Raw genomic sequence first — 14,137 nt, 5'->3', positions numbered from 1 at the left:
CAACAATCACCGGTGGAATGGATCTTGATTATGGCCCATCTGAGGGTTGTAATTTAGTAGACTTGTATAGGAATATAGGCCTTATATTAACGTTAGAACAATTGGAGAACAAACAAAGTGTTGCCTCTGGCAGAACGCAGCCTTGGCAACTGCAACAGGCTGCTCATGTGAAGTCCTTTTACTGGAGTGACAAAATCTCTGGCCATCCTCCAAGCAGGGAGTCTCCAGAGCCAGCCACAGTCAACAATCCTTCAATTAATCCAGAGCATGCCGATAAGTGTGACAAAATGCGCGCGAAAAGGATGTCATTGATTAATCCTCATTATGATAAAAATGAGCGAGTAGTCCCAGTCAAACCATATTAAAAAAAAAGCATACAACACTAGTTAAATTTGTAATTTCCAAGTGAAGGACATTGAAAGGGGATAATTTGGAATGGCAGTAATGTCACGGCTAGGCTGACGCTGTGAAGTGGAGATGGATCTTAAGGTGCAGACGATGGACAGCTCTGCTCTTGTAGCAGTTCATCCTTTATTCATTGCAAACGTGTTTACAGATATCATTAACTACAATAGAAAAAGGAGCATCTTTTAAAACTGGAGGCAATAGAATCCTCATTATGATAAAAATTAGCAAGTAGTCCCAGTCAAACCATATTCAGAAACAAAGCATACAACACTAGTAAAGATAGTAATTTACCATGAAACCGGAAAGAAAACAATTCACAAACAAGGCGTGATTGGTAGTAAACCTGAAAGATTATGATGATCTTCTATGGATCTCTGCATTTATAACCTAGAGACTGGGCTACTACACAGCCCTGAGGTATCTAAATTAAACGTTCAAAACTTAAATTAAACATTGACACTCTTTTGTTCAAAAATAGCTAATTGCGATATCTGAAATGCTTATCAATATTTTAAGGCTGCAAGACATCAGCAGCTTGTATGAGACCTTATATGAAAGCTTTCTGCAGACTACACCATGCCATTGTCAATGCACACATGCCACCTCATGGTCCATAATGTTGGTAGAGATTTCCTTCTAATGTTCTACACTGAAAACCCCCAAGTACAAAGGCCAAAGAGAGATTAAAAAAAAGCCTAATTTCTCTTAAAAAGAAAGAAGAAAGACACTGCTACTAGACTAATTCATGTCACTGCAAAGAATATTCTGTAAAGGAACCTGTAAAAAAAAAAAATAATAATCTGGAATACCCATAAAATTGAAGAAATCGCAAACATTACAAAATTGAGGAAAATACTAATAAACCATTAAACAGTTTTGATTGACAATTTGATATACTGATAATGTATCCCCCAAATAAAACAATACAGTACAAGTGCACATACAAAATGAACAATCTAAAATAGCAGTGTACGGATATTAGCAACACGCAACAAACGCTTGCTAATTCCATCACCACACAGTGCAACATGACAACCTCCTAAAAAGTCAGGACAAAAAATAATCAAAATAAATTAAAATTACAGATTCACAACCCTGACTATATACAATATTACCCTTCTTTTAAATTTCCCTTCATGCACGATTGTCCACTTCATCCACACCGATCAGTGGTCCTGACTGATGTGGTCCAGGTATGGAGTACGATAGAGGGTCCTGAACTAGGACTCGGTCTAGGTCTAGGCGTAGGGGAGTGGGATCAGGAGCCCAGGTGTCCGGTTCGGAGTCAGGCACGGGCAGGTAGCCACCGTCACGGGGCAGGCACATGCAACAGCCTGCATCGGACAGGTCCAACTCGCTGTACTTGTACCCGGCCCGCTTCAGGAACTTGAAGTCCACCATGTCCTCAGACTCGCTCATCTCCACCAGAAGGTTCCAGAAGACGAGGCTGAGGAGAATGCCCAGCAGCTGAAAGGCAACAGTTACCAGACTTAAGAGGTGATTTTTTTTTTTACTGACTGTGGAATAGTTGCCCATGACAAGATTGAACTAGTCCAATACCTCTTATAAGCTACCTCTATTTTCTGGCGGCAAAACAAGTGCGGTAAAAACCTTTGTAAACATTCATATATAGTATCTGCATATTTGCCAATCTGCTCCATAGAACACTCTTAAAACACCATAACTGCACTGTAGATTCTAAATTCCCCAAGCCATCCGCATGTACCTAGAACAGTCACTGAGATACTAAGGCACTACAACGCTACAAACTGACACTTTTTTGCAATGGAATGAATGTGTGACTTTGAGAATTGGAATAGGGTTATGAAAACATGGTTAGTACAATCAGATATCCTAAGGCTAGAACCAGGTGTAGTCAAATCAAGATAGCTTGGCAGGGACAAGTTGCCCAGTATAACAGCAGTAATAAAACTTCATGGACGGAAGCTGTCATTAACCAAATGATTCCATAGCATGACCCCGACAATATATTAAAAGTGTTCTCTGAACTGCCAATGGTAATCCTATCTCTGCTGTGCCAGGACTGCCACCGTGATTTACTGAGTCAGGCACAGTCACCAAGGGCTCTGCCCTTCCCCAGCATGGGAGTTCAGGTCTGCGGGATGACAAGTTTCCGGAGCAGCCATTCCCATAATTGGTCTTATTATCAAATGGAAGGTCTTGAGCTGCGCAAAACCTGTGTATGACACTGCTGCCCTCTCTCCTCACTGCAGGAGACCCCACCTGTCAGTCTCAGAGACTCAGACTCAGTCTCTCTCTCTCTCTCTCTACCATCACCTTCGTCATCGACATCGTCTTCATCGTTTCATGTCTGATTTCAGAGGCCTTATCCATAACGTTACGTCTCCAGTCCAACTTCATCCCTTCCTCATTACATTCACTTCCTATCTCTCTCTCTCTCCTCACACCATCCCCCATCTCTCTGCCTTTCTCTCTTCCTCATTTTTCCTGTCTGTGTCGCGGAGTGATAGATAATTACCCCCCTCCCCTCTCTCTCACACACACGCACATAGAGAGAGAGAGAGAGAGAGAGAGAGAGAGAGAGGAGAGAGAGGACAGAGACAGAGAGAGACAGAGACAGAGAGAGAGAGAGAGAGAAGAGAGAGAGAGCTGGTTGACAGTTAAGGTGTCAGCATCACATCTGTGGCTAACACTTCCACATCAGTAGGAGGCTCTCTCTCACGTGCCCCAGCGCCAACGCCCATTTCCCTTGCTCATTACTGACGTGGGGGTCTTAATGAAGTGATAGACAAACAAGGTGGATGGAAAGCAATCAAAATGGAAATGCAGCTAGGGTGTTTGAAAAGTTCCCGTGAGAGAGAGAGAGAGAGAGGGAGAGAGCGATAGAGTGAGAAAAAGTGAGTGAGGGAGTGAGTGAAGTCTGTGCATGTATAGTAGAGGTAGAGAAGGGTAGGTAATGGGCTTTCATAATCACATTTCCATTTTTGCCATCACTCCAGCATAGACCTGTCAGCATGCAGCTAGCCCGCCAGTCAAAATTGCGGCTTGCTGCCGTATTTCAATATGAATGCATCTACCTCTCTGTGCGTATGTGTGTGTGTGAGAGAGGGAGAAAGATGGGTAATAGGCTTTTATCAAAATCCCTTTTGCACCCTTGTTGCTATGGCATTTCAATATGCCAACTGCCAGTATACGTGTGTGTGTGTGTGTACACAAGCGTGAAATCTACCTGTGGCAGGCCAACTGCACATGACAGCCCAATAGTAGCACCAACGTTGTCTCCCATCCAGAGGTTGACGGCGTGGATGCAGCCACGAACGTGAATCACCTCGTCCAGGACCTCCCGCTTGTACGAAAAAACAAGGGAACAACAATGAAAGGAATGACAAGGCCGAGATAGAGAGATGTAATGCGGGAAAAGAGATAAAAGAGTTGTTACAGATGAGGCAATACTGTTGCCACAGCAACAGATATAACAGGGTCAAATGAATACAAAGATAACAGACTTGATGGCACTATTAATTAGTGTCTGTTGTTGTTTGTCAGTTTTTTCCCTGTACACCAGTAAAAAAAAGCCAAGAGCCAAAAGGACTGCAGCGACAGCAGGAAGTGCCAGCAGCAGATGGTGTTCTGTCTGTGCTCCTGTGCAATAAATAATCTCACTGACACTCCTATCGCCATCACTTGAACCACTTCAGACTCTCCGTGGCAAAACAAACAGCCCCAAAGCATCCTCCATTTGATAACCACGATGTGGAGATTAAGCCATAAAATACAAATGTAAAAGTTCACATGGTGTAGTTTTACCGTTCACTGAGTTTGCAGTTTGCTCGCCCTGTGTGCAGTAGTAGCCCTTCAAAACCCGGAAACACTCACCTGGTCTTTCAAAGTCTTGTAGCCACAGAGCGTGTTGACAACCTCTCCCACCTGATTTGCACAAAGAGAGGGAGGACATCAATCAGAGCATGTGTACATAAAAGGAGGGCCCAGCCATTACATGCGGGGCCAAACATGACCAAAAACCAGCACCCTGAAAGGCTCCCATCGGGAGGCAGTGTTTGTCAGGAAGTGCTACAGTAACTTCATTCATTCCATGAGTGGGACGTACCCCTGTGGTCTCTAATAAACACTGCAAAATTAACACACCTAGGTGTGATGACACACCGATTGGATTTGTAAGTCCTTTGATCAACGAGCAATCACTCAGTCTGGCTTTCTGCGTCTCCCACGGGCCGAGCATTGGCAAGAAGCAGGAGGGCCTTCGGCTCAGATCGCTACCGCCGATGAAGGCTATCAAGGCAGGTAATTCATTCCACTGGCTGCACCGTGGCACACTGATGTCAAACTTCAGCAGCCAAGTATTGGAAGCGATTAGATCTGGGAGCGCCTGTTCGAGTGATTCTGCCTTTATCTGTGGCACATATCACTGGGTAAAGCACCCGGCACCAAGGACCCCAGGCTAAACCATGCCTCTCAGGCATGCCCTCATCCAATCACTGCATTCATTTAGTGGGGCAATTCTGTTTCGCTGCACTTAACCACATAGAAAACTACTTAAATAACAGGGTATTTGAAAAAAAAAGAAAATCTAGAAGACAAGAAAAATGTAACCGTTTGATTTCAGCGTTGGCTGAAACTTAAATAGAAACTTCAATTTGGCTCTTTAATTAAATGCCATTGAGATTTAATACAATTTGACAACAAAATGGCCTGATTTAATTCCAGCCTGGGACTCATTTGAAGCAGCCAAACAATCAGGGTGCTAATGTAATTTATCAGGATGCCAGTCATCTATTGGCAAGGGACAAAACCTCAAAAACCTCCACAATGAGTCAGTGACATCTAAACGCAAATGGACTGCATGTATAATTCATACAATAGTACACTATTGCCATAATCTTCACCCATGTGTCTTCTGATATGAGCTCCATAAAACAATAACCTACAGTTTACTCAATCTCTCTGAGCATGGAACTGGCCTCCCAATGCATTACTGATCCATTACCAAGAGCTAAAATCATTAGCCCCATATGATCCTATGGTGGGAGCCACTCAGAGCCCCGCATAGGGTCTCTCTCTGGTTAATTCAATCCATTTGCTGGGTTCATGGAGCACTCCATTCTTACTGTGGAGCTGCGGCGCGCCCCAGACATGCATTTCAATGGCTGCACATGGCAATGGGAAGAGCCATCAATGCTGCATTTGCTCTTGCGTCTGCCCCATGCTGATGGAGGTCTTGAGGGTAGGCGACCGAGGCAGGACTGCTAACCTTGTGCCGGACACAGCACGTGTATGGAACCCCACATGCCAGGGGGCCCGTTCCATTGCAGAAGTGATACTGGTTGACCGCCCAGTCCTTATACTCATCGCCACCGCAGCAGGAGAACTAGGGAATGGAAGAGAATGAGAATCAGTCAGTGTGGGAAGGAGATAAGATATATAGGAGCGCATATATTTACATAGAGAGAGAGCGAGAGAGAGAGAGAGAGAGAGAGAAAGAAAGAGTGACAGGGAGAGACTTCAACTAGGTCATCTCTTTCCATAGCCTTCTCAAGTGAACACAGTGCCTCGCGTTTCGACCCAAGTGCCATTCAAAATAAATTTGCATATTTCTGGGTGGGTTAAATTATCTGCCACTCTTTATATCCATATCCACATCTTCAAATCCAGGTGAATGATGGTGAACGAGGTGATCTCGCCTCTTTTTCCAACCTGAGACAGCATATTGACTTTAATCTCGCTGCTATTTCTGCCAGGGAGCAGATATTTGAGGAGAAGATTACCTTTGAGTGGGACGATGGAACCACGCTCAAATTGAACACTTAATTAAAAGCTCCCATTTACACTCTGCAATGGCAAACCTAATCTACGCACGGCTGAATGCCATAGAAAAAGGCCCATTTCTCTGTCTTTCACTGTGAGTGATGGTTATGGCCTTGGCAGAGTCTCTTGTTTACACGTAATGATGGGAACACTGTAGTGGTTCATGGTCCAGGGTAAATGGCCCTGTCTTAAGTTCTGTCACCCTTTCCTACTTAATGAATGCATCCACTTATCAACCCCCTACCTTCTGTTGCACATAGTCCAAGATGTTCTTGAAGTCCAGATCGTCGTAGTAGTGCTTTATGCCCTCTCGAATGGTCTTGTGGAACAAGGCAGACGTCTGTGCAGGAGAGTGCAATGAAAGAGGGATGAGATTTATCTTGAAATATATGGGCTCATTACAAAGGCTTTAACAATCCTCTTAAAATGTCTGGGAATGGGGTGATGTGTGAATTCAGTCACCTTATTTTCGAAAATGAGAGCTATCATGAGACCCAGGGCCTGCAGGGCCAGAAGAGCACAGAGCACACAGAGGAACTGCAGGGGAGGGGAGGGAGAGAGAGAGAAAAAACATGAAAAAAATAAAATAAAATGGGGGATATATTACTTAAAATAAGCAAAATGATATGCCAACAGAACAGGAAAATTTGACTTAACAAGATTAAAAAAAATATATATATATATATATAACCCAAATATATCTTAAAACTAGTGTGGCCAGACTAAAAACAAGTACATGTGTCTTGATTCTGACTTTGACAAAGCAGTTTTGTACTTGTCAGTGGTGATCAAACTAGTTTCAAGTTATAATACCTTATTAAGATAATTAAAAACTGAAACGCTTGAAGCAAGTGAAATGTTTTAACATAAAAAATGCCTAGTAAGAAGAAACATCTTGACAAAAAACAAGCATATATTGCCTTGATTTAAGATATTTCATCTTACTAAGATTAAAATTTTTGCAGTGCTATAGTGAGAGATTTTACCATAGAGTCCACAACTTCACATAGCCAACGTCTCAGTCTAACTGACCACATCTGACCACGTCTATCAACAGCCCCCCCACCACCACCCCCTGCTGGCTGTGCAGCATGTTTATGATGCTTTGCCTGCTGCACAGAGAGCCATCCCGTGGATAGTAACAGCCATTACTCACCATGTGCAACAGAGTCTTGTTGTCCCTGAGCGAGCCCACCATGCCCACCAGCGACACGGTGAACATCACCAGGCCCAGCAGGATGAGCACCACGGCCGGGGCCAGGAACACGCCCTCCAGGGTGCGGTTCCTCTGGCGCTCCACCTCAGCATACAGCCCCACGCACAGCACGCACAGGCCAAGGAGCTGGGGGGGGGGGGGGGGGGGGGGGGGACGACAGGAGAGGGGAAGGTTGGTTAGGTAGGGCGCCATGGATGAGCATGTTCCTTCACAAGCTGCAGTCGGCTGAATGGCATGTGGCCATGTGTTCATGCATTATTTAAACACATCTGGGCTGAACACACTGGCATGTGTAGGTTTAAACTACACTCTTACTGATGCTCTGTGCACATGCAGTGCAACATGTGCGTGTCTACACCGACCGTTATCCTGGTGTGTGATCATGACTTAAAGTTGTAACCGACCTAAAAAAGGCCTAAAGGCTTTGTGTGAGAGCGAGTTTGACATGAGGGCTGTGAGCGCTACCTAATCTAATTAGGCTTGTCGTCATGTCGTGATGGGCTCGTCCTGACCAATCCAAATTGATTTACTATTACTGCTTGAGTCTGATGGATCTGTGCAGCTCAGAATGCAAATGCAAAGACTCTTTGCCTCTCTCTCTACAACACTCTGTCACAGTCACATAAATAATGCTCATGCATGAGATTGAAACAGGCAAGCTTGCAGGCTTTTTTGACCACCAGTCCAGCCTTTCATGGCATCCTGTTGTACCAATGGTTATTAATTGCCCTGAAGCTTTACCGACTGCGCTCCACTCGACATCTCCATGTTCCACCTGCAGTACAACCTCTAGCAAAGATGTGGGGACAAACAAATGACGGCATGTCGTGCTAAATGAGAAAAATGACTTTCCACTTGCATCGCTTTTGTGAAAGGAGCTATGGCCCTCCCGCCGTAAACTTCGAGGCACTGGGGATCCATTTGTCATGCTTCAAACAGCTGGCGGCCAACTGTAAAAAGCCAGAGAGGGGCAGGAGCTCTCGCCACCTGCATTTTGATTTTCAATTTACGAGAAAGACCATTTCCTAAACATACTCTCTCTCTCCCCCATCTCACTCAGCTGTAGTAAACAGCAGCCAACATCGCTAACCTCACCCAACCTCCAGCACACACCTTTCACATAATACCCTTATTAATTTCACAGAGAGCCACATTGGCCCCTGTTCAATGCTCGGATCTCTCTGGATGAAACGAGCAGGCGGGAAGTAATAAAAGTGACACAGGTTTGCCACTGTGCTGCTTCAGTGCTGGGAGAGCTATTGTTGCGCACTAAGATAGGACACTAAATCACGAGCAAGGGGCGAGAGTGAAATTAAAAAGAAAACAAGGGCGCAAATCAAACTGAGCCTCCGAGAGACTAATATATGGCGGAGAGTAGTAATAAAAGTAAGAAGGAGATGAACAGAGCACAAAGAAGGACTTATTTTTATTAAAGGGCTCCACAAAGAATATTCCTGGCTAATCTGTAGGAAAAAGCTCTAACAAATGAAGGCTAAACCACACTATAGAGATAGCAACTTTTATTACACTTGGTGCTGACCTAATGTCTTTTAAAAATTAGCAGTCAATTAGAGAGATTAGGATCTCACATCTGACCACTTCTCGGGTAACATTTTGTAGCTCTGAGCATGAAACAATTGGTCACTGGTCCCAAATGACATGGAGGTGGGTATATCTCAGTTAAATCTTTTCTGGAATTATAGTGTGGAAAACTTTCAAGTGAGAAGAGCTTGGTCCACCAGATTGCTGGCAGGCCAATCAGGTACAAATACAGGATGTTTAATGCAATCTATTTCAATAGACGCCTAATGCTAAACAATGCATAATACTTAACACCCAAATGAATCCCTATGGATGGTGTGCTCACTACATGTAAGTAAGTGAAATATGGGTCTTAAAATGCCAAGCAAACAAAAGGATTTGAAGAGCTACCGCATCAAACCACTGACAAAATGTACCTTGAAACAGGGTACATGTGGTTCGTTATGGACGAGGGCAAAAAAAAACAATTATTTGTTTATTTCTTCATATTTGTGTTAAATAGCAGCAACCAAAAGATGTCTGCATTTCCGTTTGTTTTCGTTTGTATATGCAAAACAAACACACAGATTCAGTCTTTAATTTCCCTGTGGGGGTGCCTGAAACCATCAGTTGCTATTCATTGAGTCCAACCCAAGACTCACTGCAAGACTATGGCCTGGCTGACTGACAGGGTTGCCTACAGGATTGCCAAGGGCTTGGTGTGAGATGTAGTTCAATATGGCATGTAAGGTTATTGAAACTCCATATAAACATCAAGCAAACCCTAGCCTAAACTTTGAAAGCTTTTCTCAGTCAGCCCATAAAGTTCCTCCATCTGTAGGATAGGACTCGGTAGGAACACATTTCTGGAGGTTGTAGAAGTTCTGTAAATTTCAATTTGTGTGTACACTATATCATAAGACTTCTTTCTGAAATGTTACTTTCTGCCCCAGTTTGTGCGTAGATGATATCAGCTGTGCAATTTCTGTACAAGGCTGATGCACATAAAGAGGCCTACTTTCGGAAACCAAATATATTGTATATAGCAAATTAATATATATTTACTTAAGGATTGTTTACATTTTAACAGTAAGTGTAATTATGTAAAATGAGATGACGCTAAAATTATTAACGATGTACTACATGTGTCCAAGAGGTTTTTTTATTATCTTGAATTCATATAAAATATTTATGACTGTTCAAATTTGATCTGAACTTCTAAGCTATACTATGAAAGTTCTACTGAATCAGACCTGACACGTTAACACCGATCATTTCTGCTCCTGTCTCTTTAAATCTTCCAGTGTGCTCCTTTGCCCCACGCCCTGTCTAATTCATGTTGACATGTTAACAAAACAAAGAGCCTCTGTTTGGACCGAGAGTTCGCTCTGAAACTGGCCAAATTATGTTCATGCTTAAAACAAATGTTATGAACTACTGTGATTGCAATAACACATGAACTGACAATACCCGTAAGTTGACTGCCCCAAACGCTAATTTAGTTTAAGGACATGACAGCTTATGCTGTCAACAAACCCTGGGACGCACGACAGATTAATGGACTACTTTTGTGTACAATTCTTCACCTTGAACCTAGGGCTGTTAATGCAGTGTAAGCAAAGTGAATCCAACTAACCTAGACTATCTTTATATTGTCTAGCATGTTGATGCTAGGGCTATAGAAGTGAGGGACTATGGCACTAAAGTCTCTGATGGTAACGCACGCTGCACGCTACCAAGAACTACCACAGCTAGCTATCTTAGCTAATATTAGCTCATTAGTTATAACAGAAACCGCAGTGCGATACTTACCGAAAAAAGCATAGAGTACACGTTTAGAGTGAACTTGATAAAATAATAGAAGCGGATGTTGTCTTTCCATTTCGAGTAATAATCAGGCATGGTGAACAGTTGCTACCCTACCGTCATTCCACAAATGGGTTCATTCATGCTAGTTAATAGCAAGAAGACAACACGTTTTCTAAATTAAAAGACGGCTGCGTTATTTTTCTTTCATTTTCTAGACCATTTGAATTCGAAACCGATACTGTCGATTAAAACACAGCACATCCCATGTATGAAATATTCAAAATGTTCTACCCTCGTAAACAAAAACAACTTCCGTGCCGCTGTCCATGCCTTTACAAGACACACTTAAAGGGCCAGCCTCATCAATGGCAAACTGAACACGGAAAGAAAACAGAACTGTTGACGTTATCAAGTGTGTTACTTTAAACAATCAAAGTTAAGGATACTATGATATCGCCGCACTAATTCGCCGAAGAAACAAAGAAGACGTCTGCACATGCTTTCTAACGCCTTGAAGAAAATAGGTCGCCTGTCTTCTTTACCAGCTTCTGCCCTCTGGCTATTTCATTGGCTTGTGCTTTGCATCCTCCGCTGCTTTGTTTCGAGGATGTAGATACAGCAGGATAACACATGTGTGGACCCAAAAAACACTTACATTTTATTGCATCATCTCGTTAGTCTTATTTACTCTTTGTTCGGATTGGACAGAGGAAAAAGAGGGTTTTGTTTTAATTGTGTCCGGTAGGGCTGAACGATTTGGGAAAATAATCTAATTGCGATTTTTTTACCAAAATATTGCGATTGCGATTTAATATGCGATTTTTTTTTATCCTCTTTTTTTCCCAACAAAACGTGATGAATGATTTAAATATGACCAACACAATATTAGATACATTTAGTGTAAAATATTCTTTCCCACATTTTACATTTCTGCTCATTACAGAAACAAGAACAACAAATCGGTGGCTTTGCCACTGTGCATTTAAGTAATTAAAAAAAAGTCATTTTAAGTATAAACACTAGGCATGCACTTTTTAAACACTGTGTGCAAAATGTACCATCTAAAAAAAAAAAAAAAAAAAATTTTTTTTTTTTTTTTTTTTTTTAGACCACGTTTTTTAATCGCGAACGTTGCGGTTAGAAAATCGCGTTCTATCATATCGCGATTAAATCGCAAATGCAATTAATCGTTCAGCCCTAGTGTCCGGGCAGAGGGAGTAGCCTAAACTTGTTTGACCATTAGCTGGCCTGCCTATAATGATGAGTTAGACTTATTGTTATCTTACTGTGCGTGCCTAAGTGACTTTTTAATTAACATTTAGCTTCCTTTAGCTTTAGGTCGTGCAAAAGACAAGTCAGGACGCAACTGCAACATTCATATTTTAAGTGCACTTTTGTGAAAGTATGCCTAGGATTTTTGTTCTGCCTGGTGGGTTGCTGAGACTATGAGGGAAGAGCCTGGGAAATCTGTCCATGTTTCTGAGATCAAATTAAATAAAACTGAAACATTGATTGGAGCTGAGCTGTATGGATATTTCATCTAACTGCTAATCACAGGATATATTGAAGTGGTTTTTCTCTTTTTTTCTACATGGTTCTCTTTGTTAGCCTACCAGGCTTATGGCTGTTTCAGTAATTACTTTTCGATGCATGTGGAGGTGATAAATCGGGAAACATCTTCAGGAATTGGCAGTCATGTTTCAGATATTTAATGGAAAGGGAACTATATCTTCTATTATGCAGCACTGAAGGATGTGATTAGTGTAAGAAGTGCCTTTAAAGCCCTCTCATTGTATATGCATGGGAAGTTGGAGATGGATGGATGGAGGATTCATGTCATGAGTGCACCAGTCAGAACCTCTTTGTTTACACAACTGTGAAAGGACATTCGCCAAAACTGTCCTTGGTTTCAATAAACCCCAGATACTGTTTTAGAACATTTCTTACAACTTCATTACCTACCTCTGTACATTGCCATTTTGTATTGGATATCGGACATCCATTCTATAGTGCTCATTGGAATTTGCAATATAAGCACAACGACATGACCAAAGAGTGTCTCTCATGACCATTCATGTCATATAAAGGGAATGCTCATGTCCTTGTACCAACACACAGTTGCATGAGTGATGCAATTGGTATGAAAGCATTGTTTGCCTATGCTATCACAAAGCAGCCTTTGGTCCTTGAATTTAAACTTGTGTCTTGTGACAGATTGATGTTGCAAGAATGCATTTCACAGAAGAACAATAATATTCACATACAAACACTCATTGGCAGCAGACTAGTGAAATAAAATTTCCTTGAAGTTTCCATTGTGCTGATGTGAAACTTTGCATTTGTGTGTCACTGATGCACAGATCATCCTTTTGTAATCTCACCAAAATAGTTAGAAAGCCGCTGATTATCTTTCAGGTGGGGCTGTGGATGTAATTACATTTCTCAAAATGCTTTGTCTGCTGCATGTCTTAACCCAGGGCTTTTTTGTAAGGATAGCAAGAACAATCCCTTGAGTGACACTCCAATACATGAGAATGTGTTTAGAATATAGGATGTCTTATTCTATGTGTAACATTCAATAATATATTAGTAATGAATTATGGATCTTTGTAACAAGGACCCTATTTTTGCAGACAGTCCTGTGCAGAGGATGCTCACACAGGCCATCACTGCTGGGTAAAAAAAAAACACAGACAGTCAAGCAATGTAGACCAGGACCAACTGGCAACTATACTAAACAATGAAGCCTGTTCCATGATGTCGTCAATTTGAAATGGCAAGAAATATCATTGTCTCATAGCACTTGTCTGTCACATATACCGTTTACAGACATTGGTTCTCTTTGCCCTAAAGAGTAGGCTTATATCATACTTGCAATGACAAGAAGAAATGCAGTGGTTAGCAAAGGATAAATAGCCTGAATTTTTGTGAACTATTTGAGCAAAAAGGAGATGCTATCATTTTATTCTAGATATACGGTCCTCCTTGTGCTATAAAACTGCTGAGTGAGTTTTCTGTGGAATGCGGCTAAGCAGTGACTCCCTCCAGATTGAATTTCCCTTGCATGACATGAGGAAAGGTAGCTTCTAAACATACATTTACTTCTCTGTACAAGCAGCAGTGGGCTGAGGAAAGTGTTTACCTATCTTAAATCATGGAAGATATCTAGAGATCTTCTGGTTATTGCCATTCTTCTCCTATTATGCTAGAATGTAGTCTAACTGCTTCTCGAGCAGTTGGAGTGTGAAATTAAGTTTTGGACGTCTCTTCACTGACAGCCTTTAGCAGACTTAGTCTATGGACAGAACCTCGCTATTTTGGGATGTTGTGTTGTGTTCCGCTCCAATAAAACATTAGGTAGACAGCATGGAAAAACCG

The 14,137-nt window shown here is 42.1% G+C and overlaps 1 protein-coding gene across 2 annotated transcripts; it reads right to left on the bottom strand.

Annotated features, from left to right (window-relative positions):
- Nucleotides 1–512: 512 nt before the first annotated feature.
- On the bottom strand, nucleotides 513–11,406 carry zgc:110329 (uncharacterized protein LOC550500 homolog). Of its 2 annotated transcripts, none has more exons than XM_031570432.2 (8): nucleotides 11,302–11,406; nucleotides 7,370–7,555; nucleotides 6,676–6,750; nucleotides 6,458–6,553; nucleotides 5,660–5,776; nucleotides 4,267–4,317; nucleotides 3,620–3,736; nucleotides 513–1,875 (listed from the first exon to the last, which is right to left on the bottom strand). In XM_031570432.2, the coding sequence occupies exons 1-8, from the start codon at nucleotides 11,389–11,391 to the stop codon at nucleotides 1,543–1,545; spliced, it is 1,065 nt and encodes a 354-aa protein (XP_031426292.1). In that variant the 5' UTR covers nucleotides 11,392–11,406; the 3' UTR covers nucleotides 513–1,542. The 2 variants fall into 2 exon arrangements, with proteins under 2 accessions (XP_031426292.1, XP_012671315.1); XM_012815861.3 differs by lacking the exon at nucleotides 11,302–11,406 and adding an exon at nucleotides 10,763–11,281.
- Between the last annotated feature and the right edge of the window lie 2,731 nt (nucleotides 11,407–14,137).

Source organism: Clupea harengus, chromosome 7, assembly GCF_900700415.2.
Source record: "Clupea harengus chromosome 7, Ch_v2.0.2, whole genome shotgun sequence".
In the NCBI taxonomy this organism is placed as follows: Eukaryota; Metazoa; Chordata; class Actinopteri; order Clupeiformes; family Clupeidae; genus Clupea; species Clupea harengus.
This window is presented reverse-complemented; position numbering and strand designations above follow the sequence as displayed.